General features: G+C 43.0%; 1 protein-coding gene across 21 annotated transcripts in view; it reads right to left on the bottom strand.

Annotated features, from left to right (window-relative positions):
* PTK2 (protein tyrosine kinase 2) overlaps positions 1 to 25,871 on the bottom strand; it is a 253,830-nt gene that overhangs the window by 167,315 nt on the left and 60,644 nt on the right. For 7 of the 21 annotated variants that reach the window (XM_036830837.1, XM_036830818.1, XM_036830819.1 and 4 more), the window contains exons 1-2: positions 23,022 to 23,040; positions 688 to 914 (exon numbers count right to left, since the gene is read on the bottom strand). In XM_036830837.1, the coding sequence (XP_036686732.1) occupies positions 688 to 882 (195 nt within the window). In that variant the 5' untranslated portion in view covers positions 883 to 914; positions 23,022 to 23,040. Of the gene's footprint in view, positions 1 to 687; positions 915 to 6,649; positions 6,655 to 7,874; positions 7,885 to 23,021; positions 23,308 to 25,871 lie in introns of those variants that run through there. The other 14 variants (XM_036830829.1, XM_036830830.1, XM_036830831.1 and 11 more) reach the window with 7 other exon arrangements.

Raw genomic sequence — 25,871 nt, 5'->3', positions numbered from 1 at the left:
TCGTGGTGCTCACTCCTCACTCTCAGCAACCTCTGCCTACACTGTGCTCCCCTCACAATTCTTTACCGCCCACTCTCATCAACACCCAGAGGAAAGTGTGTCCAGCCACCTCTCACAGTCACACGCAGTGACACCCCTGCCGGCCCTCGTCATCTGCAACACCCCGGGAAGCACTGCCTGCACTGCACTGCAATTAAGGCCATGGGCATCTCGCCCACAACAGACTGGAAGCTGTATGACCAGGACCTTTAATATCCCCAGAACCTTGCCAAGTGTCTGGTATATAGAAGATATACATATATTTTTTTTAAGAATCTATCCTACCTGGAGTCATGCAAATAACTTCAAAATTACACTTTCTAGAAAATAATTTATTTCAACAGTATTAGAGACTATTTTAATTCCTTTGTTTCCTTGTATATTTCAAAGAATTTTTTTAAAAACAGGAGAGAAAAACAAGTCAATGGCATTATATGAATAATATGATGCAGTTAACTATTTTTCTAAGAAATGTTACGTAAATCAAAACTCTGGTCCGTCACATATTAACTCAATAAATGCTATAGAGAAAAGTTAACATCTCTGAAATATGGGAATAAAAATTATTACTCCGCCTTTTTCTGGTATGTGCCATTAACATCTAACCTACATATACACTGAGGATATGTCCTAGGACAATGTACTTACCCTGACGTCAGTAGCATCTCCATGCCTGATAATACTGGCCCAAGTGGTTGGCTCACTGTTGCTTTCAAAATAATGAAAGACCTTCAACACTCGCTCCATGGCCCCAGGGGAACGTTCCACACCGGTACCCAGGTGAGTCTTGGTACTTGAATTCGGTGTGTGATTCAAGTTTGGGTCAAGGTAAGCAGCTGCCATTATTCTGCTAGATGCTAGGTATCTGTCATATTCTGTAAAAGGAAAAAAAAACTTTCAGTGTACAATATTTGAAATCTACTGATTAAAATGTGTTTTGTTGATACTGACATAACAACACTGTTCTTTATTCTCTCCCTATTTTGTTATATGCAGAAGTTGAGCCTGAGGAGAACTGGGACCTAATCTACCAAGATAATCACTGTATTCCATCCCCTACCCCCTGCCACCCCCAGACCCAGAGCAGTATCTGATTCACAGTAGAATAATAAATACTGGTTAAACAAATTATTAAAAGGCCAGGAACCCTATCTCAGCTCCATCAAAAATCACTGTGTTATCTGTAAACAACATAACACCACCCTCCTTTTAAATCACAGCCTTTAAATTTGTGAGAAAATCTCACTGGAGAGCCAAATATGTTAATTTTGCTGTCTACTTTTGAAAACTTTTATGTGAAATACAAGTTCTTTCTTCATACACTGAAAATTCAGTCACAACTAAAAACAAAACAAAACCAAAAAGCACATATGACTAAGTTTTTTAAAGTGTGATAGGGGACTCCCCTGGTGGCTCTGTGGTTAAGAATCCACCTGCCAATGCACGGGACACAGGTTCGAGCCTTGGTCCAGGAAGATCCCACATGCCGCGGAGCAACTAAGCCCGTGCGCCACAACTACTGAGCCTGCGCTCTAGAGCCCGTGAGCCACAACTACTGAGCCCGCGAGCCACAACTACTGAAGCCCGTGCGCCTAGAGCCCGTGCTCCGCAACAAGAGAAGCCACTGCAAGGAGAAGCCCGTGCACTGCAATGAAGAGTAGCCCCGCTTGCCGCAATTAGAGAAAGCCCATGCGCAGCAACGAAGACCCAACGCAGCCAAAAATAAATAGGTGAATAAATAAATTCATTAAAAATAAATAAATAAATAAATAAAGTGTGATAGGAGGACGTCCATTTGAATGTGAGGGAATAGCTCGGGCAAGACCACAATTCCCACTGAGAAAACTCAGAGAAGCCGGATTAGAAAACAACCCAGATGTGTGGAGCCCAAGACACTAGGAGGTGACACAGATGGAGAAGGAACAGGTCCTCAACAGCCGCCTTTCCCCAAAGGGCGTTTGCCAATTCTGGGCATTCAAGACCCTGAAGAGCTAAGGAAAAGGCACTGACACACACACACACACACACACACGGTGCTATTTGTCCCTTGACGACAGCCACCAGTCCTGAAACCAAGCCCAGTGGGCACCTCCAAAAGCAGAGGGAAGTTGAAGACACACAGAGGGGACGAGGGGCACAGCTGATTATATACACCCTCTTACCTTTTGGCAGCATACAGATGATCTGAACAGCATGATGAATAAACGATCTAACTGACATATAACATACTACACCCAACAGCAACTCACCTTTGCAGGTGAAATAGTTACTAAAATTGACCACGTGCTAGGTGAAAGCACAAGATTCAATAAATATCAAAGGACTAAAATTACTGAGAGTATGCTGTGTTGTGTCTAGCATTAAGCTGGACACCAACAAAAAGATAACTAGCAAATTCCCAACTGTCTGGAAATTAAGGAATGTATTTCAAGTAACTTATTAGCCAAACAAGGAACTCAAACCCTCAAAGGGTTTCTAGGGCGCTGAAAGTACTCCGTATGTCACTATAATGATGGATATGAGTCCTTATACGTGTGTCCAAACCCACAGAACGTACAACGCCAAGAGTGAACCGCCATGGGAGGGACGGACTTCGGGTGATTATGATGTGTCGTTGCAGGCTCGTCAGCTGTACCACACGTACCGCTCTGGTGGGGATGCGGAGGCTGTGCATGTACCATGTACCAGAGCAGGAGGTACGCGGGAAACCTCTGTACCTTCCCCTGAATTTTGCTGTGAACTTAGAACTGCTTTAGGAAAAATAAAGTCTTAATTTTAAAAAAGCAATCAATGTAATTCACCATATTTTCAGAAAGGAGAACCAGAGTTATCTTAATACATGCAGAAAAAGCAACTGATAAAGTTTACCAAACACTCATAATAAAAACTCTTAGCAAAACAGAAATAGGAAAATATTTCCTTAATCTAATGAAAGTATTAATACTGGTGGAAAAGAGTCCCTCCCCCCCTGCCCCGCCCCCCAAGACTGGGACTAAGTCAAGAATGCCCAGCATTACCATCCCTAATTTGACAGTGTTCCAGAAGTCTTAACCAGGTTCCACAGGCAAAAAAGGGAGGTAAAACATAGGGTATGAAGGAAAGAATAAAACTGTCATTACTCACAGACTACATGACTACGTATGAAGAAAATTTGTAAGAATCTATAGATAAACTAATGGAATTAATAAATGAATTTAGCAAGGTTGCTGGATCATAACAAAATCAACTGTACTTCTGATCATCTTAGTTATCTCTTTCGCTCCCCAAATGAGATGGTAAGGATGAATAAATATATTATCAATTGCTTCCTGAAAAGAAACACCACACCTCCGGAGTGGTCAGAAGAAATGATATACTAGTGATGAAGTGACGGAAAATCACTACAGTTGACCCTTTAACAACACCGGTTTGAACTGCCCACTGGTTTGGACTGACCCTTTCACCGGTTTCAACAGTAAATAAACACTACAGTACCACACAATCCCTGGTTGACTGAATCCCCAGCAGCGGAACCGCAGATACAGGGGAACACTTACACAGGGGGCTGACCACAAGTTATACGCAGATTTTCGACTGCGCAGGGGGCTGGCACCCTGGGGCCCACGCTGCTCAAGGGTCAGCAGGACACATAATAGTGAGCGTGTCAAGGGAGGAGCTAAACCAGAAACAACACACAATCTGGATATACCTCTGTGGCTAAGAATCAATGGCAAAATCCTTCATAAACCTTCAAAAAGTAGGCCTAAACGTTCTTTAAAAGATAAACCATTGCTGTAATGCCACCACAGCGAAGCAGTTTTCCTAAAACAGAATGTGTCAAAATCCGATCTGTGCTATAAATTCTCAAACTGGCCACATCTCCACCAGCGAGCCCTCCTTGACCCTTCTGGACAGTTCCGTGTGAGTGTCAGTTAACCACCACCCACTCCCCTGGTGGTGGCGTTCCAGTCTGTCTTTATGATGGGCTTGCAGATTCTGAGAGCCTGGCATCTGGGTCACAAAACCGTGGATTAGTCAGTTTGTGGGATGGTGTCCACTACGGAATGAAAAGTCCCAAGCGTTGCTCTCTGCTACACTGACTATTCTGTTTCCAAACAATTAACAGAATTCTCGGTTGTTCGTGTGGTTCTCTATTTGTTTTTGACCCATGGCTAAAGCTGCACAATTGGGGCTGCCAACTCTCTGTGTCTCTAAGTGACAAAAGCCCGTTCCCCTCCTTTACCAGAGAGGTAGGCTTTTATAGGATTTTGTAATTGTAGCCCTCTGTAATCTGTGGCCAGTTGTATTTTTTAGAACTTTTCAAGATTAACCAGTCATAGGCATCAGCTACTTATGCATACTACAGAATATCTTTTTCAAAAAACTATCAAAGACGTGGAAATGAGAAGATTTTTAAAGTTGGCTTATTTACGTGGTTTAGACCCCTACTCTTCCAACTATCTGTGGTAAAGGACCAGTTTTAATTTCCAACCTGTCACAGACCAACACTTTTGTAAAATACAATAAAGAGGAATTTCTAGAAAAATGAAATTTCAAAATAAAAGCCTACAAAAGCCAAGCACGAAACTTCTATCATCAGAGTCAATGAACATAAAATTACTGTCAAGTTGCTATAGAGGTTTCTAGATGCTTACACCAAATTCTACCCTTACTCTGTCCTACACTGCTAACAGTTCCAGCACCAACCGCAGTCTGCTGGCCACAGTTGGCCGAGTCCAGGCTCGGGCACCAGGCTGCCTGGTACAGCAAGAGGCCAGGGCACTGGAATGGGAAATGGGAAAGCAGATGGCCTGTCAGTGGTGGCCGCCGACCTTCCAGCTTCAGGTCTCCCTTTCATTCACATACTAACTTCAGTGCCTAACTTCTTCTTTTCTTGGGACAAGCAGGGCAGTCCCAAGGCAGGTGTGAGGAAACAGGTACTGACAAACCTTGGCACTGACCCCAAGGCTCAGCCCACAATCCGATATAAATGCTCCATAAAACAGCACATACAGAAGAGGGAGAAAAGCACAAGGACCACAACGAGCATCCTACTCCAGAGCTGCCTAGTTTATATTCACTGTACATACTAAGATCCCACCAGGAGGGTAACCTCATTACGCTTGAAATAAGCCGGCCCTTTAATAAAACTTGAGATGCTTGCCAGAATATGAGAGAAGAAACAAAGAATGCAAATTGATACAGCTCCATTTTTTAAAAAATTAAGACATCAACAGGTTTGAAGAGTTTTTAAGAATTTGATAATGACCCTAAAGTAAATCCTTAAACTAGACTAGTGTGAAAGTTTTCTTCTCCTTAATTTTGTTCTTTTACACAAGATTTGGGTTTATTTTCTCATAAAATATCTAACCTGAATATCCTAAATGTCCTATAGTGATTTTACTAGACAGAGAAGCTAACATTAAATTACTTAAATGTTTAATATTATAATAGCAATGTGTGGCTGTTTATATTTTCCGAACTCCCCCTTTCCCAATTCTCTTCTTCCAGTGTGACTTTGATACTCCTTTCAAGAGGCGGGGTCTACCTTCCTTCCCCTTGAATCTGGGTGGGCTTCAGACTAGGCTAAGATACATCCTAAGCTAAGTCCTAAAAGGCAACACCAAAAAAAGAAAGAAAGGAACCTAGGTTCCCATGGCGCTCCTGGGATGCTCACTCACAAACCTGACCGCCACGCTGTACAGAAGTTCAAGCAACCCAAGAAGACCTGAGCTCCAAGAACCACAGCCTGAGCTAAGCTTCCAGCTGACGGGCGGCGTCAACTTCCGAGCCCTGGGGCAGAGCCACCTGGAGTAGACCCACTGGCTCCCAGTCGTGCCGCCTCAGCCAACGCCACACAGGAAGAGACGCGGTGTCCCTGCTGAGCCCTGCCCAGACTGCACGTCTGAGCACAACGAATAACTCGTGTCGTCTGAAGCCACTAAGTGCTGGGGTGACTTGTTTTCATCAATAGACAACTGACAGAGCGTATGTTCAACTAACGTGAGCAGAGGCGGTTCTCGCTTCGAGTGGGAGTGGGAGACACAAAATGACTACCAAAAGCCATCTGAAAAGTGTTTGCCTTCTTCTTCTCATTGTTAAACTAAAGATACAGAGTGAGCATCTTTTCAATGCCTTGACAAAATGTCACATTTCTTCCTAAGTTTGGGTCACCTTCCTTTTACGTTTTATCCTCTGTACTTTCAGTGTCATGAAATACCTCTGAGAGTTCCTCTAATGCGAACTTTTTTGCCATGTCACTTCTTCAGTGACATCTTTTTTTTGTCACAACTATTTTCTTCATTTATGTCAATGAGACCACCTTTACGAAGTTCTTTTGGCTGCACATCTAGAACGTCTGGCTCAACAGCAAAGTCAACATTCCTAGAGTCGGCTACTTTTTCTGTAACTCCATTTATGTTCAATTAGAATCTTGCAAAGTTATTTCCACAGTGTAGTAAAAGTTTCTGCCATACTGCACACCTATCACTCTGTTACTTCCTGCCAGGATGCCTGAATTTTTTCATTTGATCAATCTCCAAATGTAGCATTAACAGCCTGTCCAAAGTCTGTCTATAGGCTTTAAAAGTTGAAAAAACTCCTTGGTCCGCTGGCTGAATAATGAGATTACAGTTGCTGGTTCACACCACAGCTCCGTGCACACCTACGACCCGGCTCACTTTGTTACACAGTTACCACGTTACTATCAATATTTTCAAATCTTCACTTACACCCAGTTTTACTTCCAGTGTTTTCACTTTTTGTTTCAATTCTGTATTTCATCCTCCTTGGCCAATTTCCTCCTTTGATTAGCTATTTTTGTAAAATGTCACATGGATTTATCACTGGCAAACAAGGAGGCAACACAACTATACACTCTGCTGTCTGTGTATAAACTGAACAACAGATGCGCACTGACCAGTCACCAACAGACTTTGAGAGAAGTGACATGACTGGTCACGGATTATAATTCACACCTGTTATTTATGTAGTCACTTGTAAAATGGGTTTGTACTTTATGCAATTACTCATAGTTCACATACGTGGTAACCAAACTCTCAATCACTCTGTTGAGGAACTGGTACTTTTAACTGAACCACAGAAACTGAAATTTGTGCATATTGGAACTATACAAAACATGGACCACCTGTATAACAATTCAACTAATATCTTCACAGAAAATATGGTTTTCTTTATTTCAGATAATATGACAATTATGTAAATAGACACTTTATTTGAAGTATCACTAAAATTTTTATTGTTATATTCCTGATAATATTCAACATTAGTCTTTAACATCAACTTTAATTTCTAACATCTCTAATTAACACTGAGACCATAAAAGTCATTGGTGAATAATTTTTGGAGACTTAAAAAAAATCCTAAGGAAATCAGGAATGGCAAAATATAACATATTTGTTTTACAAAACCCAAATTAATAAAGTGCTGATAAGATAAATGTATTTCAAACGGAAAGTTAAGAGCATTCAGAGTATCATAACCTACTTGTGTATATTCAAACTCAGCACATCACGCACACTCACCCACAGGGAACTGAAGCCGCCTTTCCTGACAGTCATCATGTGCTCTAAGGCAAAGTTTGATAAATCAGAGCCAATCAACCAGAGGTCATGTTAAAACACAAATGTAAAGATGCTGCTTAATGATTTCCATCTTCTCTATTCCAACAGAACAGTAACAACATTTAGTAATAAGAATGGATAAACAAAATGTGGCACATCCATAGAATAGAACAGAACAGTATTCAGCCATGAAAAGGAATGAAGTACTGACAATGCTACTGATGCAACATGGATGAACCTTGAACACATTATGCTCAGTGAAAGAAGCCATACAGAAGGCCACATGTTGTATGGCTCCATTTACATGAGCAGTCGGAACAGGTAAATCCAGAGAGACAGGAAGTAGGTTAAGTGGTTGCCAGAGGCTGAGGGGAGAGGAGCAGGGGAGTGACCGGTAGCAAGTACAAGGTTTCTTTTCGGGGGGATGGAGTTGAAGAGTGGTGATGGCTGCACAAACTTGTGTACACAGTTGCCCACTGAACAACGCGGGGATGAACAACGCAGGGACTGGAGCACCAACCCCCCGCATACTTGAATATCCATGTGTAACTTCTGACTCCCCTAAAACTTAACTGATAATAGCCCACTGTTGACTAGAAGCCTTACCGATAACAAACAATTAACACATATGTTGTATGTTACATGTACATCTACATATATTTTATGCATTTGTGACATACCTTTTTCTTAATTTTTTCAATATTTCTAGGCTATAGAATTCATCGGTGAATTTTTTCAAATTGTCACAAATCTCCAAAAAATTTTTCCAATATATTTACTGAAAAAATTTCGTGTATAAGTGGACCTGCGCAGTTCAGATCAGCGTTGTTCAAGGTCAACTGTAAAATTAAAACCACTAAATGGCACACTCCAAAATGGTAAATTTTCTCAATTTTTAAAGTTGATTTTTTTAAAGTACATTTTTCCATGGCTCCAAATTTTTAAAAACAATGCTAACTGTTGGCAATGATGTGGAACAACCTAGAGCTTTGATACAACTGCTGGTGGGGGTGTGATGTGATACAGGCATTCTGGGAAACTGTTTCTACTACAGGTGAAAAGATATATACAGTATTACCAGCCATTCCACTCTTAAGTATATGCCGAAGAGAAACACACGCACATCTTCACCAAAAGACACATGCAATATTCATGGCAGCGTTATTCATAATAGTTCAAAACCGGAAAAACCCACATAGCCATCAATAAAATAAACTGTGGTGTATTCTTAAATGGAAAGCCACACAGCAATGAAAAACGATGAGCAAGTGCTACATGCAACAACGCAAATGAATCTCACAGACGTTATGATAGGCTAAACAACACACAAAATTCAAAAACAAGCAAAACCGAGTCATGGTGATAGAAATCAACTCTGGTTTCTTTTTCAGGGATACTGACTACAAGGGGCCAGGAGGGAGGCTGCTGGGAGCTGGTAACACTCTAAACACTGACATGGAAGGTGGCAGTAAAAACTGCAGCAGGCTACATATGATTTGTGCACTTTACAGTATGGATGCTATACTTCAGTTACACATCTTTAAGACTCTTATCCAACAACTGATCAACCAAAAGCAACACGCAATGCCAGAGCGCACTGGCTAAAATTAATTGCCTGAGCCACAGTTACAAATCCAGCAAAGAAGCAATTCACACGGCACATTTTATAAATGCCAACTGTTCTTGATTTTTGCATTTCTGCCTCTGCCGCCCTTTTAATTGTACATACACGTGCTATTCTGCAAAACAAGTAAAATGTGTGATGCCTGCAAATATGAAATTACTATTAATTTATCATCTTCTATGAAAGGAGCTCTTAACTGTATTTATGATATATGGACATACACATGCACATGTATGCATACTGATGACAGATGTCTTTAAGAATCTATTGAAAAACATGGACATGTCCTCCAGAAAATGCAAAAACACTAATAAGCACAAATTTTTGTATATGATTGCAAAGTTCGTTTCCCCTAAAACTCATACATGGACCCCAGCTTTAAGATCAAGAGTCCAGCCAGTACCAACATTCATTACAAATAATCTAAATTGTCACTTACTTAGTGGCTCTACATGCAAGGCACAAACATACATGATCTCATTTCATTTCATTTTCACCACGACTGTTAGAGGTGGGTGGTACTAGCTCCGTTAGGCAGGTATAAAAATCTAAGATGAAAGACACTCTATATTCCAGGTTGGATTGTGACTGAGTGAGACTGAAGTTCTGAAAAACTCTTTCAGTCCAGGTACACTGTATATCTAAACACCAAGGAGACCATCAAGTCCAGCCTAACAACATTCTCTGCCCCTAAAATCCTAAAGCTCAGTGCAGCAGTCCATTTTCTCAGCATGCGTGTACACACACAACTGTTCACTGCTGCAGTCCCAACAACACTAGCAAGCACTAAATGTAGACGATGAATAAAAGAATGAAAGGAAGAACGCTGTCTAAAGCAGATTCCACTCCTGCACAGGGAATCTCAGGGAGAAAGCTTGTGGATCTACCACATCTTGTCATGGATACTTCTGCAACTTCTCTGGGGCTGACTGGCCATGGGTGGAGTCCATATAGGAGGAAGGCTATTTCCCTATCTTTCCTGGTGTCATTCAATAAGCAGCTACTATGATGAAAAAGAACAGATGGCAGTGTGGCTGGATGGAATGCGTGCCTGGGTGAACCTGGGCCACATGACACAACCCCCCACAGGTCTCCTGGGAAGGGCAACACTAGGGACTATCTCCCCGGAGCCAGGGTGACTCCTCATTACTACTGAACACCTTAATCATGATAGACTTTCGCAAACACTTCTTTGTTACTAGGTGTATCAATAAATCCCCCAGATGAAAGAAACATGGTTAAAGTATTTTTCCGTAATATTATTTTACAATTAAATATTTAAAGATATAAATTAAAATAGAATTTATCAAAGCAGGTGTTCAAAATCAATGTAGAAAACCTACATTAAATAATTTCTTCAGCACTTTAGTGCTTATAAGTTTATATCTAAATGTACCTCATATAGCATCAAAAAGATGTGCTTATTTAGGAAAAGAATAACTCAAGAGGAGTCCTTCAAACAGCAGGAAAGCCATGACACTCTGATGGTTCCACTCACTCATCTGATTCATCTCATCCACACAGCAACCCTGCACGGTAGGTTCCGTTAGTCACCTCATTTACACAAGTGGACACCGAGGCACTGAGAGGTTAGGCGATTGCCCCAGATCACACAGCTGCATGTCTACGAGTTCACCTCCATACCAGATACTGGCCAGTCCAAGGATGAGCCACCGACCCGCAGCACAGCACCACGGGGAGTGTGCAAGCCCCAGCACAAACCTACCCAACCCCAACCAAGATCACCACGTGAACCCTACGCAAGTTTGGTCTGGTAGGTTACCTGCATCAAAACTACCAAGCTATATTATAATTTTCTTTAGTACATCATTTACTTTCCACCTATCAATTCAACCTCCCCCAACCCCCCAATGTATTAGAGAAGCGTACGTATAAGGCATTCTCACAGGCAATCAGGACACGTTGATAACAGGTCCTCATGAGAAAAGCCACCACAGACAAGTGCACTAAGAACACAGCGCTGGGGACTACCCTGGTGGTGCAGTGGTTGAGAATCCGCCTGCCAATGCAGGGGACATGGGTTCGGGCCCTAGTCCGGGAAGATCCCACATGCTGCGGAGCAACTAAGCCCGCGCGCCACAACTACTGAAGCCTGCGCGCCTAGAGCCCGTGCTCCGCAACAAGCCACGCCACCATGACGAGAAGCCTGCGCACCACAAGGAAGAGTAGCCCCCGCGCACCACAACGAAGAGTAGCCCCCGCTCGCCACAACTAGAGAAAGCCCGTGCGCAGCAACGAAGACCCAATGCAGCCAAAAATAAATTAATTAACTGGAAAAAAAAAACAGTGCTGGGGGGGCAGGGGCACGGCGAGGAAAGAAAAGGTCCAGCTCAGACTCGCGACGTGGTCAGGGCTCCGATATAAGGTGAGTTCCAAGCTGGGATCCTGAGAATGGGTATCAAAACTTATACCCAACAAAAGATAAGGTCTCTGGTGTAGGTGAGAGTGCTCCAGGGAGTCAATGCAAAGCCAACGTGCCTTTAATTCCATCCGCAGGGAAGCAGGCCAAGGCCCAGCCGTAGAGGCAGGTTCAGAGCCTGACTGATGTTAGATATGCACCTGGGCAGCTATTCAGCCCATCCAGACCAATCAGAAGGTTTCTGTTATAATCCAGACAGGATAAATGGCCTGAGGAGAAGAAAGATTTGAAAGCTATAAAAAATCCAAGAGGACAGGATTGATCAACTCACGTACGCAAGACTTCAGGACAGTCAGCAGCCATTTTTCTGGCTTGGGCAGCAAAGTGGGAAAGCGATACCATTCCATTGAGATAAGGAACACAGGAGGGGCAGATGCTGTTTGTTGGTGGAAGGGGGATGGGCAGGAAGTAAAAGGATCAATTCAGCTTGGTATTTGTTACTGGGAACAACTTAGGTCTAAATGCCTGAACTCAAGCCAGATGAAGGAGGCACTTCATGCCTCCAGTTACGGTGGGGGGCGGGGGAAGCAGGGAGCCCTGACTTCCGGACGTTTACTTTGGAAAGGGGAATAAGCCTCGGGTCACCACAGGCTCTCAGGCTGGGGATGGAAGGGGGCAGGGCACGACACACATGACTCTTGACATTTTGATTTGGGTTCTTTGAAGCCTTTTAAAATACATATATAATTTCTCAGCTACAAATGAATCTTTGTACTCCTAAGGGGGAGAAGTAAATTTACCTTTGGGAAAATACTGCCACTCTTTTGGGGGGGGGTGGGGGTGGGTGGGCACTGTGCAAAATGAAAACGGCATAATGGCAAGGACTCCCAATGTGGTGTTAAACTGCTATGCATCAAAAAGAGTGATTTTCCTAATATGCAGAGATTGATTTGGGCTGTCTGATTTGGAACTCATTATCATAAAGGCCGCTCATGAGACAGGAAGGTATGAATTAGACCGGGGGCTCGCAGGGGTTTATTTAAGTAATTATTCATGCGGCATTTACCATGCCAGGACTATTCTAAGCGCTTAAACGTGCGCTTAGATTAAAAATCATTTAATCCCCATAACAACCTTATTTTCCCTGCTTTCCGGATGTGGGAAGAGAGAAGCCCAAGGCCCAAAGCCACAGGCCTAGTGCATGGGCCTCAGCAGGCAGGGGAGCTGCAGAGGCCACGCCCTTGCTCAGCAAGCCCTGCTGCCCCGGGTTTGCGGTCACTAGCGGGCGGGCCGCTGCATGGCAACACTGGCAACAAGCACCGAGTGGCCATTCTCCATCCTTGCAGTCGCCACCGTGCTGTCCTGGCCTCGGCCGTGAGCCAGCTGCAAGGTGTTATTGCTACTGCCCACTCTTTCACAGCCAGCCAGCCTCATCCATTTGTTCATGCCTGTCCCTGCAGGCCACACCTCCCTTGGAGTAATTAATTCTAAAGGCATTTATTGAGCCAACGACTAACTAGTCTGGATTACAAAAAGATATAATCCTAACCTGAAGAGCGTTCAGCCTAGTTAGGAGAGAGCTACACACACGCACATACACATACACTCACATATGTGGTTATTTAATTACAACTGTAACAAGTACTATTTAAAAATTACAATTAGAGTAAGAGCAGTAAAGAAAAAGCCCCAAATCATCACAGAATCATTACGTCACAGTGGCGGCGCGTGCTGTGCGGGGCTGAGGGAGACCAGTTCAGCGCCGGCGGTGGCGGGGCGAGGGGGGAGCCCGAGAGGCGGCCCCAGGGGCGGGCTTCAACATTTGAGAAGCTTCAATCCAGAAACCCTTCTCCTTTGGTTCAGAAAATGTTCTTGCATCATTTCTTTGATGATTTTATCCTTTTTCTCTTTCTGCAGCTTTTACTATTTGGATACTGAACCTTCTGAATTCATCATCCTACTTTCCTTCTTTTCTCCCCCATTTGTCTTTCCTTTCCATGTTCTGAGCCACCTTCCACGTTATCTCCCAATGCTGCTGCTGAGTTTATTTCTGCTTTCTTACTTTTAATTTTCTTGTTCTTGAATGTACTTTTTAAAAGAATTCTGTTTGTCTTTCACAGAGGCGACATCTCCTCTTAGCACTCTGGAAACCTGACACTGGGACTTTTATTGTGTTCCTTCAGCTTCCTTCTCTTGCTGTTTCATCTCTGTAGACTGTTTTCTGCTTGTTTCTCTGTTCTGGTCTCCCATCTTGAAAGCAGAGGCTGTCTTTAAAAACCTGGTTGTCTGTCAGGGACCCTGTGCTGAGCAGGGAAGCAGCCACTCGGCCAGAGATCCCCGAAGGTCAGGACCTGCCTTTCCCTTGGACCAGCGTCTCCAGAAGAGAACGTCTCCACCTCCTGACAGGATTCCGGGAAGCAAGGAAAAAGAAAGCATGGCTAATTGCACTTAATCCCCGGTTCTGAGTGCAAGAATACGTTCAACATACTACGTTTTACCAGAAATTTTCCACAGTAAAGTTTTTAAAACAATATATGCAGAAGCCAGCCCACAACGGGGAGAATAAATTATGACAAGAGCACTGCAGCAGCGATGGCTGTGGAGAGCTGCCCTGGTCAGGCACAGCCCTCAGAAGCAAGACTGAATTCTCTCTCCCTTAAACTGCTCACCTACTTTCTATGGGCAAGACCCTGGAGATTACAAACAGCTCAAACCTCACCTAAATCACACAAATAACCCTTTAAAAGAAGAAGCCCAGTATAATCTCAGGGCTGTAACTGAAGACAAGTGGAAATCCGACAGAAGAAGCTGGTCTCAGGGAAGGGCTTAGGCAGGACCTCTGGGCAAGATCCTGATGAAGGAGTAGCACGTGTCCTCTGGTAACAACACAGCCAGAAAAATACTGCAAGGGCCGGTGCTCGCTCACAGCTCTGGGGCTCTCAGTCGCGCCAGGCTCTGTGAAGTGGGAGTCACAGTACCTCCCCTATGGGGGGAGAGGATAAGCATACAGGGCTCAGCAAGACACTGAACCCAAGTCAGCATGCAGCAGGCGACAGCTGCTACAGAAGGAGAGCTCTGAGCTGGACTGTTCTCTAAGTGGAAACCTTGCAAGACCCTCCCGTTTAACTCATACTTCAAAAGTCCCATCTCTGTCCCCAATCAGCATCATCCCTGTTCCTAGTGGTCACACTGCTGCATGACCGCACAACAGCTTCATGAATCCTTGTCCAAAAAGGAAACAACAGATTCCCATTCTTACCGTGATAATAGCTGGTATATTTGAAATGTATTGTTAAATCCAATAACCAAATTAAGCACAGTGTTCCTTTAGATTTCCCCCCTAAACCTTGTCCTATAAAACACCTATGCATTTTTTACACTGAAAACATGCCACCAGTATACCATTCCATCGTGAATCTACACAAAAGCTGAAACAAGAACAGTCAACAGTTCAGGACTATTATCTTCTCAATGAAATTCTGTCAACTTTACAAAGCAGTTAAGATTTTCACAGTAAAAAAAATTAATATTAAGGTATGATATTCTGGCAGAATTTTGTTTCTCTTAAAAAAAAAAACGGTTAACAAAACAGACCTCGGGGGAGATCAACATGCTGGCCTCACCCTGGTTAACAGATCCTGTGTTTGTCCCTTGGTTTTCTCAGTAAGACAGACTGCACACATCTTTCAGTAGAGGATTTTTCTGGCTGTGCTGTATATCATACAAACGGATGCATAAGAGAACACTTTCTAACTTGTTTTATGAGAACTTTGATATGAAAAACTAACAAAAAGATTACAACAAAAAAAAATTACAGACCGATGTCCCTCATGAAAATAGACACAAACACCCTAAACAGGATCCTACATCTTCAATCTCGCAATGTATAAATAGGGTAACGGATAACCCATCACCATCAGGTGGGATTCATCTTCGGAATGCAAAGTTGGTTTAACAATCAAAATGTAATTCATATTATCACATCAACAGATACAGAAAAAGAGCATGACAAAATTCAACACTCTCTAATCATTAAAAAAAAAAAAAAAACCTCTCAGAAAACCAGGAATTAAAAGGGAAGTTTTCTGATTTGATAAAGGATATCTTAAAAACAAAAAAGACAAAACTGAGCTAAATCCTATTTAGCATTGAGTACTTTCTTCTTAGGGTCGGAACAAGACAAGGACATCCCTTCTTGCCATTTCTACTCAACCCTGGGATGAAGATCCACGTTGAGGTAGGCAAAAAGGTAGGACAAAGAAACAAAAGATATCAAGATTGTAGAGAAAAATAGTTTTTATTTACAGATTACATGATTATAGTTTTTTAGGACTGTCTACTTGTGCAAATAAACCACCAGAACTAATAAGTGAATTTACAGTAAGGCCAGAAGATAAGCTAACAAGATAATCTATTTCTACATACTAGGCCAACAATTGGAAAATTAAACTTAGAAACCAAATAGCATCAAAAAAAAGCCCAGACCACCACACTAAGATCTACTATACACTAGTGTCCGATATTGGATAGATACACCAGCAATCTCAATACTGTTCGCAGGGCATTCTCCCAAATTGACCTACAGCTTCAACACAGCCCCATCAAAACAGAAGAGAAAAAACAACAACTCCAAAAACTGCTGTAACTGGTAAAACTTGCTACCCGTAAGTCTGCAAATTCAACTGAACACTGTGAAAACAGGCAAAAAACCAAAAAACAAAAAAATTCACCAACATCTGAGAATAAGAACACAAAAAAATGAACCAAAGCTACATGAACCACAGAATAAACTAAAGTTTGTCTTTTTACTCAAAGAAAAAATTTACTGCCATTGATTTCTTTTCAACAAATTCCTACAAAATACTTAAAATATGACTCAATTTATACAACTTTTCAGGAAGAAAGGTATAAAAATACAAATGTATATAAGTTAAAGAAGTTAAAGACGATAATACATATACACCTAATCATAAACCTAAATTATGTGAGCTACATGTCAATAATATTACGTAAATTTACACAAATATTACTTAAATGCAAAACAAAAATATTCAGTGATAATTTTTTAAAAATATTTATTTATTTAGGCTGCACCAGGTCTTAGTTGCAGCATGCATGCGGGATCTAGTTCCCTGACCAGGGATTGAAACCGGGCCCCCTGCATTGGGAGCGTGGAGTCTTACCCACTGGACCACCAGGGAAGTCCCTAATTATTTTAACATTAGCTTTTTCTCTTTAACTGAAAACTGATAAAGTTATGAAATACAGAAAACTGTTGAATTTACAATAAATTCCTTACAGTTTAAACAATTACAGACGAATCTGAAATGAAAGATTTGTGAACACTATTTTTAAAAATCAGTATCACTAACCATTAAAGCGCTAGAAAGAACTCAACGGTTTTTTAATTTTCCCAAAAAAGTCTCCATCACCCTTCTCATTGGCTTCCAGAGACTTAGACCTCTACTGCTGCAGGCAGACAAGATGACTCACTCCATTAAGGCGTTCATCTGCTCACGACAGCAGTCTGCCACACACGAGGCACCGGACGCAGCAGTGAGCCAGGGCAGACTGGCCCCTTGCCTCCTAGGTGTGCACTTCACTGCAGGAGAGCAAGCGAGCCCAACAGGCGAACCACAGACAGTACGTGAGCTGGTGAGGAGAGCAAGAGAGAAGGAAAGCAGAGGAGCGGGGAGGATGGTGGTGGCAGGAGGAGGGCCCCATTTCACCAGGGGGGCCAAGGAGGACACACTCATATAGCTTACTGTCCAAAACAGGAGAGCTGGCGGGGGTCTCGGGGGTGGGCGGCGAGTGTTAAGATGGATAAACTGGGGCACTCACTTTCCCTACCTGGCTGACAAGGGCATATCTGAGCAAAAACCCCACGTCCAACTAAAGCTCTAGAACTGCGTGTGGAGAGAACCCCGGGGAGAACTAGCGGCCTCTTCCTCAGATACAATGAGGACGAGTGAAAGAATCAGAGAGAAAGGTGTCTGAATCCCCACGCTACCGGCTCTGTGGGCGAGGGAAGGGGTGCTAATAAGATTCGAAACAGGAGAGAAAAGGGAGCTCCCGGTGACCCCGCACAGCTAGCTGCTCTCCTTATCTCTGTTCAAGCACTGCCTAACTGTCCTCTCCTTCCCCTCTGCAGCGACAGAGACACCTGTTACTTTCATATTCTTGATTTATCATAAACTCATGTGCTCGATATGCCTGCTCCATGCGAGGGATACAAACACACTGCACTAACATTTACCCACGGTTAACTCACTACGATGCGAGGAAAGGGACCAGCGCCATGAGGAGACGATCAAGGAATCCGAGCTGGAGTGGCTGGGGTCACAGAGGGAACTGTGAAGGGAAAGGGTGTCCCAGGTGGAGGGGAAAGCATCCCCCACCTGAGGAAGAGTTCAAGGAACTGACAGACGACGGTGAGGGACAGAGGCAGACCAGGTGTGCCTCCCGTGCGGCGGATGAGGCCCCCAGGGAGAGGGAAGACGGCACCCAGTCCGTGCACAGGGGCCTGACTAGGCCTGGCACCCACCTGGGGAGTCCCGGTCTTCAGAGGCAGGGGGAGTCTCAGGAAGAAGAGCCCCACCCCTACCCCTCGAAGAAACAGGATGGAGGGCAAGGCTTCCCTACTCACCCCTCTCCATCGGCCTCAATGCAACTCAAGCTGCAGTCAGTGGAAAGCCCACATCCTCTGGGACACGGCAACACCTTCGGGTCTCAGCGCCTTCACGCGCAGAATCCCTAGAGCACGGAGCGCCCTCCCACCCTCTGGGCCTGAACTGAAATGGCCCAGACTACCAATTCAGCCTTCCTTTTCACTCAGCAAACAACTGAGTGCTGACAACATGTCCGACCAGAGGGATTTAAAAAGTAATAAGGCCTGTAAGAAGTTGACAACCAGGTAACAGGAGACAAGCAAATAAGCAGAGCTGAGTGAGTCGCCAGCTATGCCAGCGTGTGCAGCGCCCAGCCCTGTGGGCCGGTGAGAGACAGAGGGCCACGCGCGGAGCAGAGTCCTGAAGGTTTCACGTGTGAAGAAGAAGCAAAGTTCCACACAGGAGCAGCAAAAGCGTAAGGGGCAGGCGAGGCACAACCCAGCAGGGTCCTCTCAGAACGCTAAGTGCACGCAGAGCTGCGAGGCTGGAGCCTGCAGGAGCTGGGGAGGGGGGGAAAGGGCAGAGGGGAGGTGGGCAGTGCCTGAGGACACCACTGCAGCAGCAGGGCAGGCGGAGGGTGGACGCGAGGCTGGAGCCTGCAGGAGCTGGGGAGGGGGGGAGAGGGCGGAGGGGAGCGGGGGAGAGGGCGGAGGGGAGGCGGGCAGTGCCTGAGGACACAACTGCAGCAGCAGGGCCGGCGGAGGGTGGACGGGAACTCAGCTCAGCGTTCACTGAGGCCGCTACGTGGAGGCGCCATGACCTGCTCCCCGGGCTGTGCGCTCATAAAACTCAGTCACTCCTCAGGAGAGCACCGGATTTCTTTTACTGTAAATTTACAGGTATCTAGACAGCTAAATAAATGTAACTATGAAATGTTTATATGCTTACATAATAATATATTTTTAATCTGTCTCCCCGCAAGTCAATTAGCTCCTCAAGCTGTCAGATCGGATGGCCGTGATCCCACAGGCATGGCAGAGGGCAGCTATCAGACCCTGGAGCCTGACCCAGACCCATCTGTTGAGAGAACCGAATGTAGCATGTGTGCTGCTACAAGAGGAAACCCAAAGACCAATTCACTCCTTTTGTTGAGCAATTTTTAAGGATTAGCTAACTCTATACAGAATTTGTTCATTCATTAGGTAATATTTATTTGTGCCAATTACTTGTCAAGCAGGAAAAAACCTGACATAATCCCTGACTTTGTTAAGTTTACCATCTAGCAAAGAACAGGTCAAACAAGTGCAATATACCATGATAAATAACAGTAAATGTTGTGCAAGACAGAAGAAAAGGCTCAAGGAGGGAACACCAGAGAGAAACTAGTTTAGCTGAGACCTAAAGGTGCAGGAGTCAGCTGGGCAGAGAAGGGAGACAAGAGGCAACTGCAGCTGCGGAAGGCCTAAGAGGAAAGACTTTGGGTGTCCCAGGCACTGAAAAGTCAAAATGAGCAAGAGGCCAAGGGCCCAGAGCTGGAGACAGTGGACAGAAGCCAGATCAGGCGAAGCCCTGCAAGCCATGTTAAGGATCTGCAATTCCATCCGATTCTAATGAGAAGCCACTGGGGAGTTTGAAAAAGAATAACATCAGATTTATGTTTTTACAAAATCACTCCAGCAGGTGTGTGAAGGATGAACATGTGAGGAAACAGGAAGACCAACAGGAAACAACTCCCATAGCCCAGAGGGGGAAAGAAGGTGAGGAATTCAAGACCTATTTTGGAGACAGAATCATCAGGATAAAAAGATGGATCCCTTATACATGGAAGAAGGCGTCAAAGAGGCATCCTGGGTCTGTGGCATGAACAACTGAGTGGATGGGGGTTTGACATGTTTATTAAGACACAGGATTTGGGGAGAAACCAATTTCAGGGGTAACAAGTAAGAGGCTCCTCTCTGGCTGGTATCAGATGCTTATGAAAAATACAAATGTAGGTATCAAGAGGCAGCTGACCCCTGGAGTCTGACACACAGAAGAGAAGATGGGCTGTACACAGAGACAGATGGACGGATGGATGGATGGATGGGTGGGTGGATGGATGGATGGGTGGATGGGTGGATGGATGGGTGGATGTGTGGATGGATGGGTGGATGGATGGATGGATGGATGGATGGAGTTTAAAATACTGATACAGAAAAAGCATGACTTCAACCACAGGATCCAGAATCACACAAATGAACTATTAATAGTATATTCAATCTCAATCTACCACTGAAAGACACAGAAAAAAATCAACAACACATTTATTCCTAACAACCAAATCTGACACCTCTCAATCCTTCCCCGTCTTTCAAAAAGATGAAACAAACAATGCACATACTGATATAATCAAAGAACTTTCCAAGCAGGGCTTTCTGCACTTAGTAGCCTTGCAGCCAATTAACAGCACTGTAAACATTTACACTTACTTCAATATCCTAAATTAAAACTGTCTTTAAGCCTAGGAAATTATGATATAGTTGAACACAATTTATAACACAGTCCTCTTAAATATGTTAAAATACAATCTTCAGCAGGTGGAATCTAAGGTGGGTTCTTTAAACTAAATTCATCAGTACAATAAACTTTATTATAGAAAAGACTCCAGAGTGTTTTAAGGATAAAGTTTTCACTTCAAAGTACACAAATATAGGTCTGTTCTATTATTTTTAGCCTGTTCTAGTAAGTATTTTACATGTCTTCTTAAATTGGGCCATAGCTGTTTTTTGAGGTTAATGTGACTGATAAAATCAAATGTGAGGTTTAGAATGTCTAACTGCAAATAGAGATTTGGATATATATTCTTTGGATTTGAGCTTTTTACTTTGTCTCTATCTAAAAGTAGCAATTTTATACTTTAAAATAACCAATTCAGACAATTCCTGCACAGCAACATCTTTGTCTTTATCACACAGCAAAAATTAATCAGGATAAACACCTAAGGGCGAGAGAGTAAGCGGAGAAGGCAGAGGGGACCTGTCCTGAGATGGTGCCTGTGCGCTCACGGGACGGCGGGCTCAGCCCCAGAAGGGGACAGGCTGCAAACTCCCCAGCGTTGTCAGAATCTGCTCCTGAAGGATCCATCTGAGGAGACAGCCTGTTCCAGCCCTACACGCAGACTGACCTTGACCTTGATACCATCCCTACCTTTTCCCTCTTCTACACATGTGAGCTCTGCCCTCGTGCCCAAGCCCACCTCTATCAAAATGATATTTCAGTTAAAAACGCCTCTACTCATTTGCTCTGCAGTCAGCAAACATAATGGAAAAATAAGTGGCTTCAATCAACTGCTTTGGGACGAACAAAAACACTACAATCTCTCTTCCAAAGTTCATGGTTCTAAAGTCACTTTGAATTTTTTAAAAACTTAGTAGCTGATTATTTAATATCACATTGCCACTGGATTCATATATCTTGAATCTAGCCTAGACGTTGTGAGTGAAATCAGAGCCCTATTGTTAAGGATAAGTGCTAACAGAGAGCTATCATTTGCTATCACACAATGCAAGTGGCATTATATAAATGAATCCCAGCAAGTCTGGGAAAAGATCAAAATTTTCAACAAGTATAGAACTCTTCACCACTGAGCACTGATCATGCTCAATTATACTATACAGTCCTGAGGTAAGAATCTGCAATTTAAAAAGTTCCCAAACCCAACATCCTTTAAAACTCAAGAGTTTGAATTAACTGCAAAATCTTTACTCTTAATATCTAATTATGTAATAAAATGACAGTCTTTGTTTAGTCATACTAAATGATTCTAATATCACATGTTTTAAAAATGTTTAAAAGCCTAGAAAAGAATTAATAGATAATGACAACAACTCAAATGAAAACCAATTTAATTTTGTGCTAACACATCAAAATATCCTGGTGGTACTAAAATTTTTAACCTGAACACTAAATTTAATCAGTCTGAAGCTTTACTTATAATACTGCAGCTCTTTACCCAGTGCAGAGTCCTCCTTTTAAAAATTTTTCCTAAGTGGAGTAAGATGACATTTAAATATATATTTTTTAATAATAAATATTTTTATTAAATTCTTCATTAAGGACTTTACCTCCCAGGTTAAATATTCAATTCACTACTACTTTAAGCAAAACAGCCTACCTGTCTTGGTCTTATTCATACATGAATTATATGGCATTTTTAACTTCTAAACACGCTCCCCAAATACCGTCTTGAGTGTTACAATGAAATGCTATATTTTATATTTTTATTTTTATATAACTAAAACCCCTAACAACATTACAGTGGAAAATTGTTTATTCACAGCATTGCTGACCCTTAGTGATAAGCCCACCTTACAGTAACAAGGAGTTTCCAATTAAATATACAGTCTTTACAGTGAGGAAAGGAAACCAATTTTTGAAATAAGAAAATCTATGTCACTCTTTTTTCCTACAGTCCTATTTAAGCTTAGTCTCTTTATTCTTTAAAAACTTCTGCCTCACAGAATGGGTAGGACGTCTTGATTAAAACTCAAAATAAAACATGCAACTTCAAGAGACATAAGACAGAGCATAAAAAGAGTTTACTCATTTAAATGCATTTCCATAAAAATCATTTTATTTACTTTTTGAAACACTCTCTAATTGGTTTTATGCAATAGTTGCAAACCCATACCACGTAATTTCCCTTTTTCCTTAAATTTAATTGTGAATCTCTTTGAAATAAGTTCTGACAAACTCTTATCCACCTTCTTAGTGCAAAAGCATGAATCTAAATAAAATTTAAACCGAACAGATTTTTAATCTACTTATACCTTTAGCCCAACACACTGGAAATGGACTACAGCCGCTCTTCTCCATACAGACAGCACCTGTGGGTCCCAGGGCCCCTCGGCCCGTCACTTCCAACAACATAAAGTCAGTCTTAGAAAGACCAAGCCAGGAGTACGCACACCAAGTCCCCGTTCATTGCTCCTACAGGATTTGCTTCGATCCACAAGCAAGACTAAGCTTCCCCTCTGCGCTCCTTTTTTCAGAGCTTGAAGCAAAATTTGGGAGGTGTTCCCTCTGTAATGCTTTCCAGCAGCTTGAAGAATGCCTCTCAGTTACAGAATCTTCTCAAGCTTCCGCAACCTGAAACACAGACCTTCCTGGCCAGATTAAGCTACTGAACAGAAAGAAACCAGCAAGTAACGTGACCCCAAGGGTCTGTGTTCCTAGATTCATTCAGGGAAAGAGAGCGAGAAGGAGGGGAGGGAGGACACAGGCTGGAGAAAAAGGCGGCCGGTAGCCAGAACCTTATTAATATGCTAATCTCACCCTTCTGTTCAATTCATCTGGCAGACTTCTGTTTACGAAACTAACAGACAATTCTAGAATTGGGTAAGCTGCAAATCAAGTCTGACCCAGATCATGTCTGTAGGTGCCTGCTCAAACCATTGTTGTTTTTCAAAGTCGTGCTTTTGGCATTTTGCCAGCCTAATTCTAACCTTACAGTTAAAATAATTACCTTGATGAAATAAGAATAATTCTGAAAATAAAATCCTGATCAACACTAAAAACAAGTCTGTAAAAAATGTCCATAGGAACCCAAATATTTTTGAGGTAAAATATTTTTCCAGATTGATACTTGAAAAGTAAGTTTGTAAATTTATAGAAAGTTATCTAGAAAACACATAAAAACAAGAATTTGAGGTTGCCAGATACTTTCAAAATTAGCTTTAGGGAATATTGAGGGATTCAAGATGCATTTCTTTTTTTAGCTTCAAAATATAAGTGAATAATAAACTCATACTGAAGAAGTAGGACAGAAAAATACCCTAATAATCTGTACTAGCAACTTTTTTAAGATGCAAAGCTACTTACTTTCTCCATTCAAACTGAGAGATAATCAAGGTCATCTAAAAAATTTAGCTCTTTAAACACATTTCACACTTATTATCTTAGCAGTAAGACAGTAAGTAACTAGGTTCCTGGAGCCTTTGCCTGAACACAGTTTAGCCCTCCTAATATATGGGTGATTTTGTTAGTAGTAAATCCCGTAAGCTAATAAAAAATCAAGTACTTTACTTAAATCCCGTAAGCTAATAAAAAATCAAGTACTTTACTTAACTGTGAATTCACTAACTTCTGAAAACAAGAGCTGAACAAAGGCTGTGTCCAGTGACGCCTCAGGGCAGCGTGTTCGGTTTCTAACAGCTCCCCTAGATGATGCTTTGTCCGCAGGCTTTACCTTCAGGCTCCTAATTGCAGGCAGAGCTCAAGTGACCCCTCGTATGCCCCAGTGAAAACACATCATTCACCACAGAGAACTCTGACCTCAGGCAACACTGGTTAGAAAGGGGGCTCCAGAAAACACAGGCAAGCAAGCCAGAAAAAGAACAGAAGAAACAAGCAGACAGACCTAGCAGAATTCATGAAAACCACCCCAGCTTCCCCCATTACTGAGGAGAGCCCAGGACAGAAAGGAACATCAGTGGGCAAGTCTGGTACCTGGTTCAGCCCCATGACAACGGCTTGGTGCTTAATCTGAAACCATCAGCTAACAGAATGTATAAACAACCCAAGCAAACTGTGAGTCTCTCTTGGAACCTATGACTCTCAAAAATTAAAAAATCAAGGCTACCTTGTCACCAACCATACTCTACACACCAGATACTGATTACATCTCATTTTCACATCTTCTAAGCAAAATCAGTGCCACCACATCTTTTAAAGATGAGTAAAGACAGGGCCATTCAACCAGGCAGAGGCACAGTGTCACTGAGCCCAGCCGTATCTGGGAAGCAGGGGTCTTCACGAACAGCCCAGAAGGCCACAGCAGCAGCTGTGCAGAAAAGCTAGCGGGGGGGGGGGGGGGGGGGGGGGGGGGGGGGGGGAAGGGGGGGTGTGTGTGGCTGGAGCTGATGCAGGGCAGTGGAGGCGGGGACGAGGGGCAAACTGGGCGCTTTCTAGGATGGAAAAAGTGAGTCGGGGGAGAAGCCCAGTTTCCAAATGAAGTAACCAGTGGATGGCAGCTTTCTCTCCCATCCACCAAGCTAATTTATATTTTATTTCAATATCCAAATGTCACCTCCTGGTGTGCAAGGTCCTGAGGGTCTGAAAGCTGGAAAGATACAGAGAAGCATAAACTTCTCCAGGACACAGGGAACAGTGGCTGCCTGACGAAGCAGAGCCCAGATGGAAGCAGCAGCTACAAGAAAGTTAAGAACCACTGCGGCGACTGAAAAGAAAGAGCAGCCGGCGTGAGAGCAGGAGAGGACGCAGATGCTCGGAGCACAGCAGAAAAGCACCTGCGGACCAGCACTGTGCCAGGTGCTTTCACACACAAAACAACTGAGTTTAACCCTTAACACAGTCCCAACAAAGCACTTCCTTCCCCTTTTCTACAGAAGAGGATCCTGAGGTTCGGAGGCGGAGCGATCTGCCTCAGGCCTAAGAGCCGAAAAACTACGAGTACCAGCCAGTGTCGTGATATGACGACTCCTATTTTCTTTCTGCTAAATATTAAAACAACTTATGCTTTTAAATTCCCAATCCAGTGACATCTTGAAAAGAATGGGAAAAGCCGACAGTTAATAGCAACACAAGTGAAAAAAGTAAGCAATCCCTTTATGCTCTGATTCATGAAATTCTATATATTAATATAAAAAGCTCTTTGGTAT

The sequence above is a fragment of the Balaenoptera musculus genome, chromosome 17 (assembly GCF_009873245.2).
Source record: "Balaenoptera musculus isolate JJ_BM4_2016_0621 chromosome 17, mBalMus1.pri.v3, whole genome shotgun sequence".
Taxonomy (NCBI): Eukaryota; Metazoa; Chordata; class Mammalia; order Artiodactyla; family Balaenopteridae; genus Balaenoptera; species Balaenoptera musculus.
Note: the sequence above shows the minus strand (reverse complement) of the source record. Positions and strands in the feature narration are given on the sequence as shown.